A 17,765-nucleotide genomic window follows, 5' to 3' on the forward strand; every position below is an offset into this window, starting at 1 on the left:
TGGAGCGGGAGGCGCTCTCCAGTGAGTACCGCCCGGTCACATTGGCTCCTCAGCAACCTGTACGGCCGCGACCGCACGGCGCAGACCTTCCTCTCCAACTACATGTTCAACGACGTGGCCGTCATCACCATCAACCCCAACTCCACCGCCGCCTGGAACATCTCGCCGCCCGAGCTGGACCGTCTGGAGCGGGAGGCGCTCTCCAGTGAGTACCGCCCGGTCACATTGGCTCCTCAGCAACCTGTACGGCCGCGACCGCACGGCGCAGACCTTCCTCTCCAACTACATGTTCAACGACGTGGCCGTCATCACCATCAACCCCAACTCCACCGCCGCCTGGAACATCTCGCCGCCCGAGCTGGACCGTCTGGAGCGGGAGGCGCTCTCCAGTGAGTACCGCCCGGTCACATTGGCTCCTCAGCAACCTGTACGGCCGCGACCGCACGGCGCAGACCTTCCTCTCCAACTACATGTTCAACGACGTGGCCGTCATCACCATCAACCCCAACTCCACCGCCGCCTGGAACATCTCGCCGCCCGAGCTGGACCGTCTGGAGCGGGAGGCGCTCTCCAGTGAGTACCGCCCGGTCACATTGGCTCCTCAGCAACCTGTACGGCCGCGACCGCACGGCGCAGACCTTCCTCTCCAACTACATGTTCAACGACGTGGCCGTCATCACCATCAACCCCAACTCCACCGCCGCCTGGAACATCTCGCCGCCCGAGCTGGACCGTCTGGAGCGGGAGGCGCTCTCCAGTGAGTACCGCCCGGTCACATTGGCTCCTCAGCAACCTGTACGGCCGCGACCGCACGGCGCAGACCTTCCTCTCCAACTACATGTTCAACGACGTGGCCGTCATCACCATCAACCCCAACTCCACCGCCGCCTGGAACATCTCGCCGCCCGAGCTGGACCGTCTGGAGCGGGAGGCGCTCTCCAGTGAGTACCGCCCGGTCACATTGGCTCCTCAGCAACCTGTACGGCCGCGACCGCACGGCGCAGACCTTCCTCTCCAACTACATGTTCAACGACGTGGCCGTCATCACCATCAACCCCAACTCCACCGCCGCCTGGAACATCTCGCCGCCCGAGCTGGACCGTCTGGAGCGGGAGGCGCTCTCCAGTGAGTACCGCCCGGTCACATTGGCCCCTCGACCATACTAGAATATTATCACTACATATTATAGATAAGACCTAATCGGACCTTTCGACACCAAATCAGGGACGTCTTAAAAAAAGGCCAGGTCAAGAGTACCCTAAACCGAAGAGCATGTATGAAAGGAATAATGAAAGTGGACGAAGCGAAACAAGTCTGTAAGGATCGTAGCAAGTGGAAAGAAGTGGTCTCTGCCTACCCCTACGGAAAAGAGACGTGATTATAATATTTATGTATTTATTATAAAACGAAGTACTCCGCCGCGTCTGTCTGTCCGTCTATTCGTGATAAACTCAAAAACTACTGCACCGATTTTAATGCTGTTTCCACCAATGGATGGCGTGGTTCTCGAAAAGGTTTTATTATATAATATGATAAGTTTTTGTTCACATTTTTGTATACATTAACGATATATGATTGAGTTGTCGATAGTAAATACGCCGTCTGGGAGCTTTCAATGAAAACACCGTCTACTAGTTATTATTATAATGATGAAATATTACTGCAAGAATCTTGGTTAAGTGTAAAAAATATTTACTATTCTGGCAATACTATTATAGAACACAGAACAACAGAAACTACAGATCTATTAACAATAAAATTTAAAACGTAATAATGAAATCTTCAAAAACAAAGCACGAAAATATCACGACGAGCGTGTGAAAGGAGAACGGGACCCCTCCCACCTATCTATCAAAGTACAGAAGCAGATATATGGCCCAGCCCATCTGATACATACCTCCTACGATCTACGATCTCCTACGATCCTAAAATATGATCGTAGGAGGCGATGGCTGGCCCATGCGTCATGCTCGTGAACGGTGAACTTGCGGTGGCGGGATGATCCGGTTACAAGAAACTCTGCTTCGTGTTTTTTAAATTAAAGTTATCATATTTTTTTAAATCGCTAATAAAATGCTCACAAGAGACTTCCTATTTATTTAGAGTGTGTGGATTGATGCATCTACAGTAGGTACTCAATAACTCTTGTTTTAACCAATTAATTTATGTATACTTTTTTTTTGGCTTACTCGTGTAAGGCATTGAGTATTTGAGAAATCATATCAAAATCAATTTTTGTACGTCACAGACATATCGTACATACGGTCGTTCTTTCTTTCTTTCTTTCTTTCTAATATTTTTCTCATTGAATCTACCGCTACTTCGAAAAGGGTGATGATATTGTGACTGAATTGATTTGTATAAAGATGAAGGTGTAAATTTTGATATAAAAGTGTGGCAATGAGTTTCTTGTGACTTCTTCTCATTATAGTTCAACCATTTCCGAAGTGGCGGTATATATAAAAATAAAAGAAAGAAATTTCATTTCCTTGATCTACATATAAGTAAAGTGATTTTGTTTTGAATTGGCTTCATCTGCCCATGGGAGTCTTGATATTATCTTAGTTAACAGTAACGACCTTGGGACGTAGCGTCAGGCCGGGTCCACATATAACGAACGTGGTGTATGTGAACAAGGCATGATGCGATACTCGCTCTGAGTTTTAAGCTAGGATATAATATGTTTTCTTTCTGTAAATACACAGACATGTAAACTCTTTCTATTGGAATACAAGTGCATTGCTGCTTTGCAGTAAATTAGGTGGAATTAATATTCTCGATGAACTCTGTACGTATAGCGATATACGTATATAGCTATTTCTACTGCTCATAACAATAATAATGAGTCTAAGGCTGAGATCTAGAGCGTACTTAGACTTTGCTCAGACTTTACTTACGTTAAACTTAGGTGTGTAGTGAGCTTAGCATAATCTTTGATTTGGTTTTGACAGCTGAAATTATGCGCAGCTAAGACAGCCACTTGAAAAAGTTAAGTTCGCGTTTTATCACAGTGAGCTAAGATTTACGCAAGTAAAGTCTGAGCAACGTCTAAGTAAGTGTACTTAGTCGTTGCTCGGACTTTACTTATATACAGTGGTATAGATCTCAGCCTTACACCGCAGTGTACCAATGTAGATAAACATAGTCAAAGATGTGATGTTGTTTGCAGACGCGACGCTGGTAGTAAAGTTCACGTACGTGATCACGCACCCCAGCAACAACCCGCAGAACCCGCCCACCATCGAGGCGAACCGCGAGGTGCCGCTCGAGGCCTTCATCGAAGGCAAGCGGAACCCCGAGCGGGACACCCTGCTCGACCTGCTAGCCGCGCGAGCGGCGCCCGACACCTGGTGCGTGCACGAACCTACATACCGTACACGGACCTACATACCGTACACGGACCTACATACCGTACACGGACCTACATACCGTACACGTACCTACATACCGTACACGTATACGTATTAGGCCTTGTCAACATCCAAAAAAAATGCCAAAAACACTCTCCCGACCTTCGGTATGTGTTTACAAGGTATTAACAGCGTCTATTTCTGCCGTGAAGCAGTAATATGTAAACATTACTGTGTTTCGGTCTGGCGCCGTAGCTAGTGAAATTACTGGCCAAAAGAGACTTAACATCTTATGTCTCAAGGTGACGAGCGCAATTGTAGTGCCGCTCAGAAGTTTTTGGTTTTTCGAGAATCCTGAGCGGCACTGCATTGTACTGGGTAAGGCGTATGATTTACCATCAGCTGAACGTCCTACTCATCTCGTCCCTTTTTTTCATAAAAAAGGAAATCACAAAACAAGGCGATCATAAAACAAGGCTAAGTTTGTCTGCCCACTAGTTACCGCCTGGTAAAGATCAAAGTAAACGGTGATTATCGTCTACATCACAGAACAAGATCTCGAGCCACGAAAAATCTCGCGGCGCCTCGCGTGAAGTTCTACGAATCCGTATCGACCTGTTCAGACTTTAGTTGATCTGCGCGAGTTGAGACGGAAAGACACATAGATGCAGTATCTATCGATTTAGGTACTTATCGACGAAATAGAGAAAATATATGTCGTTTGGAATCTTAAGTCTAAGGGGACTATTCCAAGAGATATAATTTAAAAAAAATCTTCGTGTAGTCTCAGGAAATATAAATGACAAATAGGCTTGAAGAAAGTATTTCACTTATAATAGGATGCATCCAATATCGTCTTTGCGTTCTTCTTTGACGTCTCAGCTTACATATTACGTCACAGTATAAAATCCATAATCAAATTGCACCCTCCGCGTCCTTTTCAAGTAATGTTGCCAAACTGCACCGCGTACATAAACAGACATGTAAATGTTATAAATATGTTGGATACATATGAACTTAGCCTAAACGAGTCCCTCCACAGACCACAACACGCTACCATATTTTGACCACGTTATTCATTGTTTGTTTCTCGTTGTATTGTGGAGGAACGAGTTGGTTTTTGTGGATTATGTTATAGTCTAGTGTGCGAAAATAAATTTTGCCTGACATTTTCCTAGCCCAGTCATTGTATGATAATGGTAATGGGTGTCGTTTAAGTGACGAATATTTATTTAAATATTTAAAAAAACCGCCAACAACGTATACACCATTCATATGGTAAGTGATAACTGAGCTATGACGAAAATGACATGCTGTTTAACTAAAGTAAGCAACTATCTTAAAGATCGCACGCCATGCCACATTAGGATATCATCCCCACCATCTGGATGTGTGGCGGTCCTCCACAGTGCGGTTTTCAAGTAAATTTCCTTGAAAACCGCAATGAGCTTCCTTGTTCGGTGTTTTCGGAACGATACGATATGGATAGACCTTCAAAAAAGCGCGCACACCTTCCTTAAAGGTCGGTAACGCTCCTGTGATTCCTCTGGTGTTGCAAAAGAATGTGAGCGGCGGTGATCACTTAACACCCGTACGCTCGTTTGTCCTCCTTTTCAATAAAAAAAAAAACTATTGAGACAATATTGAAGAAGACTAGTCACGAGTATAGTATTGGATACAAGTATCTACATTCCTCCAAAGAAGAGACTAATATAGTTGTTCTACCTGTACAAGTAACGTGTAAATCAAATATAATTTTTAATTATATTTTTAGCAGATTTTACATTTCATGTAATTCAAGAATTAGGACATCACAATCAAGTGCTTATTATATTTTTTAAAATAAAAAATAAATAGTATAAATGCATAAATAAGAAATGTTAATTTGCACTAAAGATGATTCTTAATAATAGTTGTAAGATAAAAATGCGTTGAATCTTCACTAAAACAAGTAACTGTTTTCATTGCAGGTTGAATGTGAAACATCTGTTCCCAAAGTTCGTGAAGGTGTTCAACAAGGGCACCTCCAAACCTGCCTTCCAACTGATGCCTGTTATTACTGAAGGAGGTAATTGTTGTCAGCGTAATTGGTGCTTACCTTAAAAAAACCCTTTGTAACCGCATTTCATCTATTTTCTTTTGTCCCTGTTTGTTCAATTTTCTTATGCCGTCTACTGACGGACCATCCGCTGTCTTTTCATTTACTCCCAATTTCACCATTGAAGTAGAAGGTGATTAGAACAATTTGCCATACGCTTATGCTTGTAAACGTGTGTTCAGATTGAATTCGGATTTCACAATCGCAAACTAAACGCAGCTGTAGCTTAAACGCGTTTAAATGCTAACCGCCGATTTTTGTAATTTCAACATATTTGATCGCGTTCAAGAACTGTCATATCGCAATAGAAATATTGACATAATGTAACAATTTTGATTTTGTTCATATTTATCGATGATAGTTTTGTATTTGATGCATTCTATTATTCTAGCTCAGTTTTTGTCAACACGCTCGAAAGGTATTGGTGAGACCGCTTTGTGTTTAATCGAGATCAATACTGGGATTTGAACTCATTTATGTAAAATTGAGTTTTATTGATTAAATTGGGGCTTAGTATTCGGATAACTGTGTCAATTGTCGGATTTTTTTCTCTGCTTGTCTATATGCTGAGTAATCCGGTCCTCTGCGCCATTTCTTTTCGTTTTTTAGGGTTCCGTTCGTATCTCAAAAGGGAAAAATGGAATCTTTATAAGATCACTTTGTTGTCCGTCCACCTGTCTGTCAAGACCCTTCCGACCCTTCCTCTCAGGAGCTCGTGGAGGTATCGAGTTGAATTTAAAATGATATACTCCAGTCTACAGTCTTGACGCTATGAATCAATTTTCTGAATTATCGTTTAATAAAAGATACGATCGTTTATACCGCATAAAACGTGTATTTCGCCACTTTCAAGTGAATCAAAATTTATAGGGTATTTTTCGTCGACCTAGAACTATGAAGTTAGCCAAAGTTAGTAATATCGTCTTATACTATAAGTATAGAGAAAAGTCTGAAAACTATACATTTGTAATTAAATCATTAAAAAAATCTTTAATGTAAGGAATGGCGATACAAATTTTGAATTAAGTTAACCGTGTCATACGAAAGGTGTTCATTGGCACAAGCTTAAACAGATTTTATTAATTTTTTTGATGTATAGTTTTAAATTTATAACGAAGAATGAAAAATACCTTTTAATTTTTTTGTAAGTACTTATATGTATGTACCTAATAATATGTATGGTACAATTACCGTCCTTGGTGGGGGACCTCGACTCGGACTAGTCTGGATTTAGTATTGGCAACACCAGACTTATTTGTAACATGTATTCACTGCTTAGACTGCTTTATCTTTGGGACTTGTTTTTGTCGACAAAAACTACCGAATATTAGCTCTTGATTTTGTCAGCCCGCGAACCAGCCACGAATATGTATCGGTATTGAAGTTTGTAAGATTTTTTATTTATAAAAATTTAATTTGTACCAAAATTTACGGACGATACGGCACTCGCGACGCTCGGGTTCCCTTCGAGCACTCTTACCAACTGAGCCAAACGTCCGAGTGACTCATCGATGCTTAAACCAAGATGAGTATCTAAGATATACCAAGATTTTCGTTCAAGGTTCGAGTCCCGCATTGTTCGTAAATTTTGTTACAAATTCAATCTGCATAAGTATTTAATCCTAGAAGTGAGGGATATCACTTGAAAATAACAAATTGTTTAGGTTTCGTATTACAATTGTGACATAAACCCAATTTTTTTTTGTACAGAAGAAGATAGCGCTCGCTTCTACCGCAACGTCAAAATGAGATTAGAGAGAGAAGGAAACGTGAGCTACTGGCGAGTGCACGAGGCTTGCGAGGAGCGGGTAATTTACATAATATTTTACTATTTACCATGAAATTTAAAATTGTTTTTTACTATTTCACAAATAGGTACCTATATTGAAAAACGTCGTGCGATACATGAGTGTGTAGGTTATTGCAAACTAGTGATATTAACAAACCCGAAACGAAGACGACAGCTAACCTAATTTCCACTCTTACTGCTACGAATACTTGTAAAATCTGCTACTTTTGAATTGTTAAAAATCACATAATTTTTCTAATTGAATAATAGTAATTAATTTCTTTTTTTAGTTTAAGTGTGCACCATTGAAGTGGCGATTGGTACAATTACTTAATTGTAGAGCTTCCCTTGCCAGCTCTAGATATTCTTGTTTTCTTTTCATCCAAAACACGTAACAAAATCATTATGGTAGTGTTTTAAAATTAAATTATAAATTATGTGACTGACAAGGGGATTGGCAGAATTTTTCAAGCTGTAGTGTGCTCGTGATATAAATAAATCAACTAAATATATACAGCTCTATGGGGAGTTACTTACCTGGTGTCCGTCCGCCCAAACAATTTGGTGGCGTGAACAGCCCGGACGCGTCATTACTCTGGTATCTATATGGTGTCCTGGTGAAATATAGGTACCCCTAAGTTAATCAGGTGAATCGATATCTGTTTGGGCCTACCTTTTACACAAGAAATGTTTGAGTGTAAATCAAAATCAATTCAATATCACTTTATTCATTTAGGTTAATGAATTATGAATGTAAAAATTTATTATACCATTTACCACCACTTCGTAATAGTTTTTTTTTAAAGAAGTGAGAAAATAATGAGGATTGTATGCAATGAAAAGAAATTTAGGGAAGGGAACGACCCGCCCCATGACACTGCCACAGGCAATGACATTTAAGCGACTATGACGAAATTTGGCAAAACGAAAACCAGTAGTAGTGTAGAAATGATGTTTGATTATTTGGGGCACAATCTAAGAAAAATGAGCAATAAATATAATGTTTTGAGCACTAATTAATACCTTGTGCATATACGACGACCAAATCCGTAAGCCGAATAGACAACCAGGCCAACCTGATTTGAAAGCAGTAGTTGAAATTAATGATTCAACTTCACTTCCTTGCGGCCGGCTGTAATGCGACATTCAATAAATGAACGAAAAATTTTGAAGCGATGTCATTGACGTACTATATACAACTAGACTCACAATCGTATATTAAAAGGTCGTCAAAAATGTCCCTAGTGGCGTTGGGTATACGAATTAACTTTTAACATTAACAGATAGGTATACAGATAACATTATACATTCATTCAAATTAACACCTTATTTCGTAGCATGTTTGAAGTCTATATGTATACGCTCATAAGAACCACATTCGTCGGCGATGTGTTTTGTTTTTGCAATTGAAACGTAATTATTAAGCAAAATGATTAAAAACGTGAGTTGCATTATTTTATTAATTTTAAGTGGCACTTACCTGAAATACGACACTTCATTCTTTTAAAGTGTGAATATGTTGTTATTTGGACAGTTTATCACTGAACACTTTGCCATTGCGTGGTGTTGAATTCAAAGCGCGGTCAAAACACAACTGAACGATAACTCTGCCTAATTGGCAAAGTTATCAAAAGGCAGAGTATTGCTTCAGACAATTTTTGAGCGTGATTGTGATTCTAGTTGTTCATTTTTTTTATGGAATAGGAGGACAAACGAGCGTACGCGTCACCTGTTGTTAAGTGATCACCGCCGCCCACAATCTCTTGCAACACCAGAGGAATCACAGGAGCGTTGCCGGCCTTTAAGGAAGGTGTACGCGCTTTTTTTGAAGGTACCCATGTCGTATCGTCCCGGAAACACCGCACAAGGAAGTTCATTCCACAGCTTTGTAGTACGTGGTAGAAAGCTCCTTGTAAACCGCACTGTGGAGGACCGCCACACATCCAGATGGTGGGGATGATATCCAATTTGTGGCGTGTCGTGCGAAGGTGGAATTCGGCGGCAGGAATCACGTTAAACATCATTGTACGTCAATGGGCGATGTAATAAAAGTTTCAGTTTAATAATGTAATGTTAGGTTTAAATAACTTTATTCTCATTAAGAGCTATTGTTACTTACATGAGAAATTAACATTTTAACAATAATTAAGAATTAATGATTTTAGTAGGTATACAATGCAATACAATGTAAGGCGAATTGATAAAACAACCCACTTATGTTATTGAAACGTTTCATAGTTATTGAGTATATGCCTTTGAAGACTCGCCTTAAAAGAATATTTCTAATTTCTGAGGGTAGGTTGTTCAAATGTTATTGTCTGTTTTCCATAATTATTTTTAACTATTGACAGCTCAATATGACTAGCTATTCGTGTAATAATTCTGATTAAATCCTTTTTTTTAAAAAGAAGTGTGTTAGTGTGTTTTTTTTATGTAAAATGTTAGTAGAGATAAATGTGAAATGGCTGTACAGGACCCGCTGCTGTCGGTGCCGATGAACAACTGTGACATGCTGGTGATGTACACGTTCAACGACAAACTGTTCCCGGAGACGCTCAACTTTATATCAGGGGGCGGGTGAGATGTTTTATTATTATCACTATATTGTTATATACGAGACTTTATACACAAATTTATCTGCACTACAAAATTGTGATACAATCAGAGAAATCCTACCCTCTGGGATAACGATGGGAGGGAGGAAGTAGCTAGTGGTATGCATAAGCATTCTGGCAAGCAACCTGATAGTTATTCGTATAAAATTTCGACATTTGAAAAACGGAACATCGAAATTGGGAATTAAGTATTTTGAAGTATTATGCTGTTACAAAAATTAACAGTATCAACTTTATTTATTCAGTGTAAAGTCCAGTATTATCATCAGCAGATTTTGAATTTGGGGTCGTTCCTCAGGGCCAACTTTCACTAGCTAGATTCTAATATTGTCACTGTTATGGACAGGTAATACCGCTTACATAGATCATTTAATATAACGATCATTCAATAACGTATCTCTAGTTACGGTTTTATGACAAGACTATCTATCCATAGTCATGTCATATTATAGTTATGTCGATAGGTTATTGAAATCTAAGTAAGCGTAAAAGGATAGATTTGTCTACCTGTTAGGTGAAAACTTCGAAAAACATTGACTTTAGAACTTTGCTCTATTTTGAGCAATTCACGCACACTAACACAAAGTGTCATATAAATCATGAGTGTAATACATAGCTTGTCACGGGAACTAAACCTATATTTCGGGCCTGTTTTTTTATCGGTTGTCTAACAGCAAGAGACTCTATCTAGACGTATAAATTATCTAAGGCCGCTTATTATATTACTCTTTACGGCTGACGTCATATACATCATCATCGCTGTGTTGCAGCATCATCGGGCTGTACACGACGTTCGTGTTCCTGGCGTCGCGAGTACTGCGCGGGTTCTTCTCCGGCATCTACACCAAGATCATGTTCGACGACCTGCCCAACGTCGACCGAGTGCTGCAGCTGTGTCTCGACATCTACCTCGTGAGTATACCCACAGTAGCAGAAATCACCGTCTTCTGGCGGTACCCGTGTGTCGCACGGCGCCCGTGCCGCGAGTCTTGAAATTGTTTAATCACCTCGTAGAATCCGGCCCTGATTGTGATCTATTTACTAACATACTTGAGGTGTTGGTGCAGTTGCTGCTCCAACTTGTCACACTCCACAGTGTCTAGCAATACTTGATTTATATAATTGGTATTGTAACCGTTTTAATAAAAAAAAAAAAAAAAAAAAAAAAAAAAAAAAAAAAAAAAAAAACTCTCACGGTGATAATACTAGAATTACAAATATTTAGTAAATATGTCGATACATCCTTGCAAAACTAATTACATTGTTTTATGTAAAGGTTCGTGAAGCATTGGAGCTGACTCTAGAAGAAGATCTGTTCGCCAAGTTAGTGTTCCTCTATCGGTCGCCGGAGACCATGATAAAATGGAGCCGCCCTCGAGACGAGCCTGGTGACGAACAAAGAGCACTTCCAGCCCCGCACTGAACTTAGATATATAGCTAGATAATTATCGGTACAAATGTCTTTGGGGAAATTAGGCTATACTAAGGCCAACGAGAGAAGATAAAGAATGTAAACAAACGGACGGTTACTGAGTTACATTGCGATTATTGTCTCTATCCCTATCACTTGTACGCAGTAATGGCGTCAGTTGGTCGACGAGATGTCGTTGCATGTTTCTTGCTACTTTAAAATTTTTGTACGCCATTTAGTGAACAAGTTCATTCCTGTTTGGATCGCATTGGAAGTGATGCATATTTTTTCATTTCCGTATTTATTCATCAATATTCAAAGATATCGATAAAAATGTTTTGAACCCCTGAAACTATGCTAATATTCTTTATCTTGTCTCGTTGGCCTTACTATCGTCACAAACTTCCTCACATCTCTCACGGAGAAAGTGAATGTGTCTTTTTTATCTTTAAGTACCTTCTTCAAATATTTTTGCTTAGTTTCTGTGGGGCACAACTAGCCAGGGAATAGAGTTTTGTAACTGCGCTGTGTATAGTTTTAAAACGAATTGTTTTATCATGTGGTCATTATAAGTTATCGTCGATATTTATTAACTAAAGTGCATGAGCCTTGTACACGTGATTTAATTCTGTCTCAATTCAGTTTTTGTTAATAAAATTTAAAAATACATACTTAGTGGTGGGAGGTGACTAGACGGGGTATCTTCTAATCGTTTAAAACTCAATTGAAGTAACATTTTACCACTCTTTAAATATTAATTCTAATTAGGGACATAGTATCTTACGTTATTGAAAGGAAAATTGAAATAAAGTAAAAAAGTTAGATCCCACTCATTTTAAATATGATTTTGTCACAACATAATTTATTATTTAAATAGCCTGAGGGCGGTCACTCCATTTCCATTCTGTGGTATCATTCTATAGTAAAACTTTACGACATTAATGTTTTGTAACGGTTCAAATTCTTCACATAAGTGAAGTTGTAGTTTATTTTATTAGGAAAGGTGGGATTTTCTCATGCCCCAGTGAGCTAGAAATGAAACATCTAAATCAGTAGTAACTGTACTTATAAAGTGGGATCGTGGATCCCTCCAATAAACAAAGTATACCTGCGAGCGTTATAATTGACATATTGTTATGAACAATTTTATTTATTGATATGTTATTATAGAACAAACTTGTTCCACATAAAGTAAGTACCTAATAAATCTCTTAGAAAATCACCATAGACAAATTTCTCTGATTTAAAAAAAAAGTGGTGTTGTCACCCAGTGAGTTAGATAACGTAACTGTTATGATGGAACTGTGTCAGGTGTAAAAATAATATATATGTCGTTTAGGGTCAAGTTTAAGTCCGGGAAAACCTTTATAATTATCTACTATACAGCGTTGCGCTATAATGACTACATTAAATGAACACACGAGTAAAGCTATTTAACATTAATCGTAAAAAATAATTCTAAAATTTAAAGTAAATAATTGAAATTTTCTAAAAAACAAATTATATATTTATGAAACAAAATTTTAATCATCCTTGGTAGTCGTATAAGATGGCACGAAGTAGTTGTCATTGTCTGCGCTAGCTCGCGGCTACTAGATTTCTTACAGATTGTTGCGAAATCATATTACTATGGGAAATTGATTTATTTAGCTGAATTATGTATTTTTTATTATTATTACGGTTAAGTAGTTCTATATGGATATAACTATATATGGATATAATATATTGATATATGGATAGAACTACTTAACCGTAATATGTGTTTATTTAATGTCGCCATTGTTGTGGCACGCTGTATACGATATTTATAAAAAACGATTTGTATGAAAAATAAATTAAAATTTCTTTATTGTATGATCCATGTACGGGTTCGGCCGTAATCGGATGCGTTCGTAGATACGTTATAGAGCTTATTTGACACATACACAGTAATTGAGTATTTCTTATTTATTAAATCCGCTCCATATTTTTTTAAACCTACAACCCATACCAGCGCCTACTGCGTGGATTTGGCCTAAAGGTCTAGATACCAGGCCATAAACTCCAAAAAAAAAATACTGCGTGTATTACTTAAAAGTTGTATAATTTAGAATCGAGATTATATCAATTAAAATATTAAAAGTATCGTTTTTAACTTGGCACAGTTATATCGGTATATTTTAGAAACACCATATCACATTTAATAGGTACTTAAGATGTTTTTAGTGTAGCCTAGGTTATATGCTCTCTTAAACCCTTATCATATTTGTTTCATACAATGCATGTTTGTACTGCAGACTTAATAATGTTGTATTTATTATGTTGTAAATATGTTTCTGTTTGCATAATAATATGAGTCATGTGTATTTCCCGTATTTTTAAGCTTGCAATAATTTTTCTTTAATTATGACTGTTAAATAATTATATTGATGTTACATAATTATGTAGTTTAATATTTTATATTGTTGTGAGAACATTGCTGCAATACCTCATAATATTTACAAATATAAAATTAAGTTTTTTTTACTTGTAACGGAAATTGTTGAAGTGCGAGAGTTTAAACAATTTACATTTTGTATTCTGTAAGCTGCATTTGATGTTGTGGATTGTGATAATAAAAGTCAAAATGTTTAATTGATGAATTTTATTAAACCTTTATAATCGAATTACAAAAAACTTTCAGAAAAACTTAATTTAATGAAAACATCTGAGTATGTATGTAGATGTAATCCTGTCAAAAGTACATATTTTATATTTTAAGATCTTTATAGTTAACATTTATATTTTAAAACAATAGTATGTTTTAAAGTAATGGCTCATTGATTTAGCTGATAACCATTAGCCGTGGTGCAATATTCATAGACATTAGTTCCTGGAATAATAATTTCGCAGCATAAGGCAGTCTCACTTGTGAAATCTGAGTTTTATTCTTGCAGCCTTTGCATTCGAAAGTGTTGTTTCTTAAATTAGCAATAGCGATGAGACCACAGAAATTACACACATGAATACGATAGGGATCTGAGACTTCAAAGAGACGTTCACGGAGAAATTGTGCTGCACCGTGCGCGATTTGACAGTCTCGTTCCATTTCTCCAAACCGTAGACCACCATCTCTCGCCCTACCTTCCATAGGCTGTCGAACTAAAATCTGAACGGGACCTCTTGCTCTTGAATGGATTTTATCGTCGACCATGTGTTTCAGACGTTGGTAATAAGTAGGGCCTAAAAATACTTGCGCATTGATCTTTCTACCTGTATGACCATTATACATTACCTCATTTCCTCTTAAATGGTAACCATATTCTTGTAACAATGAAGATATTTTTTGCACATTTACAGCATCATTGAACGGTGTGGCATCACCAATTTCACCTTTATTAGAGGAAACTTTCCCTTGGATACATTCAATCAAGTGACCAATCGTCATACGCGACGGAATGGCGTGAGGATTAATAATGATGTCAGGAGTTAGTCCCTCGCAAGTAAAAGGCATGTCTTCTTGCCTGTACTGTATACCGCAAGTACCTTTCTGACCATGGCGAGACGCAAACTTGTCACCAATTTGGGGAATACGAACTGAACGTACACGAATTTTACAAAATTTATAGCCTTCACTATTTAAAGTGAGCATAACCTGATCAACAATTCCTGTTTCACTGTTCCGCAAGAATGTTGAAGCGTCTCTCTTTGAATAACGTTTAGTTGTGCCTTCTAGTTCATCATCATTTTCTGGCAATGTTATTGTTTTACCAATCACAACATCATCCCCTGATACTCTTATACCGGGTGCTATAATACCATCATCATCTAACTTATCATATAGGGCATTTCTCATACCCTGACATGTTTGCCTTGTAGGTTTTTCAAATTGTTCTTCCTGGTCACCAATCCTTTTAGATTCTGAATCTTTGTATGATCGGTAAAACACAGATCTAAAGAAACCCCTTTCTACTGCAGATGCATTTAAAATAACACTATCTTCTTGATTGTACCCAGTGTAACATAAAATTGCAACAATTGAATTAATGCCAGCTGGCAATTCTCTGAACCGAAGATATTCCATAGATCTGGTAGTAACTAATGGTTTATGTGGATAGTACAACACATGAGCTAAGGTGTCCATTCTGACATGGAAATTGGTGATATAAACACCCATGGCTTGTTTACCCATAGCACTTTGGTAGGTGTTCCTGGGACTCTGATTATGATCAGGGAATGGAATAATAGATGCACAAACTCCCAGTATCATAGCTGGATGAATTTCACAGTGTGTGTATGTTGTACAATAAGCATACTCTTTAACTTGTGCAAGATCATCAGGACTCATAGCAATCATAACAGTTTCTTCTTCTAATGTATCAATATACTCTACTACCCCACTGGCCACTAAGTTTTGCCATCCATAGTTATTATAATCCCTTTCCTTAAGTTGGTCAATATGTTTTTTCTTCAGCAATAATGCTCCATTTTCAACAATAAGAAGAGGACGGCAAATTCTCCCCGCATCAGTATATATTCTAATTTCCCGGTCACGTATATCACGAATCATGCTGACCTCTGATACAATAATATCCATCTGACGACGAAGTTTTCTCAATGTCGCCATTAATTGCTCTGGGTCTCTGTGAATACCTACCCAACAACCATTTACAAATATTTTAGTAGCATCAGCAATAGCAGATGGTGCTATCTCTTCTAAATTTTCCATAGACCATTCTTCCAAAAACTCTAGAATTGGTGATGGTTGACTTCCCACAGATATATAAGCCATTAAAGCTAAATTCTTCACCAGACCTACAGCAGCACCTTCAGGAGTTTCAGCGGGGCATATCATTCCCCAGAGCGTGTTATGAAGCTGACGTGGTTTGGCAAGCTTACCATCTCGACCAATTGGCGAGTTCACACGACGCAAATGAGAAAGGGTTGATGCAAATGTTAAACGATTTAATACTTGGGAAACACCAGCTCTAGCCTGGTGAGCCTTTTTCTGATCACCCCAATTACCAGTAGCCAAAGAATATCTTAATCCATCAGTAATAATTTTGGTTTTTATGGCCAGCTCCAGATTGAAATCTTTACCTTTGTCAATAAATTTCTGTGCATACATTCTCACCTCTTTAAGTAAATTTTTAAACAGACCTCTGAATAGAAAAGCTAGCAGAGGTCCAGCTAAGTCCAATCTTTTGTTGCCATAATGATCTCTGTCATCTAATTCACGACGACCCAATGCTGCTAGCAGTAACCTATGTACCATATAGCCCAAGAAGTAGGCTTTTTTTGTTTCACAGAAATCGGAGACACCAACATGAGGCAACATTTCTTTTTGTAATATTTCTCTTGCATACTTGATACGCCTTTCTTTCGTGACTCCAGGTCTAGCACCTCTAGCTCCAATGAAATTCAGAGCAACATTTTGCTCCTGGATTACGAACGCTTCATCTAGAGATGGCTTTACCATTTCCATCATTTCAGGATCATCAAAATCATAAATTATGTGCTCCAATATATCTCTGTCTGCTACAAATCCAAGAGCTCTAAATACAATCATTATAGGAATTTCCTGTTTAATGTATGGCACAATTGCAACAATTCTTTGTCCAATTGCAGATTTCTTGATACTCTGGCCACCACGGGCCATCATGTTCACCCACAATGTGGAAGTAGGTCTTGAACTATGTTCCAGACATGATCGAATCTCAGTTTTATAGGCATACTTTCCATCCTTCATACTAAATACATACACTGTATTTGTTGCCATTTTTTCTTGTGCAATAAGTACTTTTTCAGAACCATTGATGATAAAATAGCCACCAGGATCTAATGGGCATTCATTCAACTCTGTCAAGTCTCTGTCAGTGAGATTGCTAAGTAAGCAATATGTAGATCTCAACATAATTGGTATTTTACCAATAAATGTTTTCTGATGTTGAGTTTCGATTGGATCTTCATTTTCTTTAACAATAGTCTTAGTAATGTCAACATACAAGGGTGCAGAATAAGTCAGATTTCTGAGACGTGCTTCATTAGGCATCATTGGTGATGGAGCACCATCCTTTTCCCAGTGCGTGGGTTTCGAGAGATAGATCTGATCAAATTTCAGATGATATTTTGGTGGGTTCTCAATTTCTCCAGAAGAATGTTGAGCTTCTGCTTGTAATTCTATGGGTGGTGAATCCTCAACAATACGTTGAACAGACATTTGGATGAATTCATCAAAACTATCTAACTGCTGCCGCACTAAGCCTTTCTCATCAAAATAAGCATTGATGACAATCCAACAAGCTTCTTGCCATAGCTCAGAGGATATTTCTTCAACATCTTCATCTTCATACTGATCATCTTCAGTTTCATACATTTTAACACAATATAGCGCTCTCTGATGTTTTAGGGTACAGTTTGTTCTTAGTAAATGAACTTATTAAATCAAGACAACGCGATAATGCAATCGTAACGCAGCCTGTCCACAGAACAATCCTTACGGGCTTCTGCTGTCAGCGGCAGCGTCAGGCGACAGCTAGCAGGC

General features: G+C 38.4%; 2 protein-coding genes across 2 annotated transcripts; one reads left to right on the plus strand and one right to left on the minus strand.

Moving 5' to 3' along the window:
- Positions 1-772: 772 nt before the first annotated feature.
- LOC126969128 (piezo-type mechanosensitive ion channel component-like) lies at positions 773-13,876 on the plus strand. Its single transcript, XM_050814439.1, has 7 exons — positions 773-941; positions 3,170-3,350; positions 5,321-5,418; positions 7,159-7,256; positions 9,711-9,814; positions 10,623-10,764; positions 11,129-13,876. The coding sequence occupies exons 1-7, from the start codon at positions 839-841 to the stop codon at positions 11,273-11,275; spliced, it is 873 nt and encodes a 290-aa protein (XP_050670396.1). The 5' UTR covers positions 773-838; the 3' UTR covers positions 11,276-13,876.
- On the minus strand, positions 13,872-17,743 carry LOC126969127 (DNA-directed RNA polymerase II subunit RPB2). The gene has a single exon (XM_050814438.1). The coding sequence runs from the start codon at positions 17,595-17,597 to the stop codon at positions 14,067-14,069; it is 3,531 nt and encodes a 1,176-aa protein (XP_050670395.1). The 5' UTR covers positions 17,598-17,743; the 3' UTR covers positions 13,872-14,066.
- Positions 17,744-17,765: the final 22 nt, after the last annotated feature.

This window comes from Leptidea sinapis, chromosome 17 (genome assembly GCF_905404315.1).
Source record: "Leptidea sinapis chromosome 17, ilLepSina1.1, whole genome shotgun sequence".
In the NCBI taxonomy this organism is placed as follows: Eukaryota; Metazoa; Arthropoda; class Insecta; order Lepidoptera; family Pieridae; genus Leptidea; species Leptidea sinapis.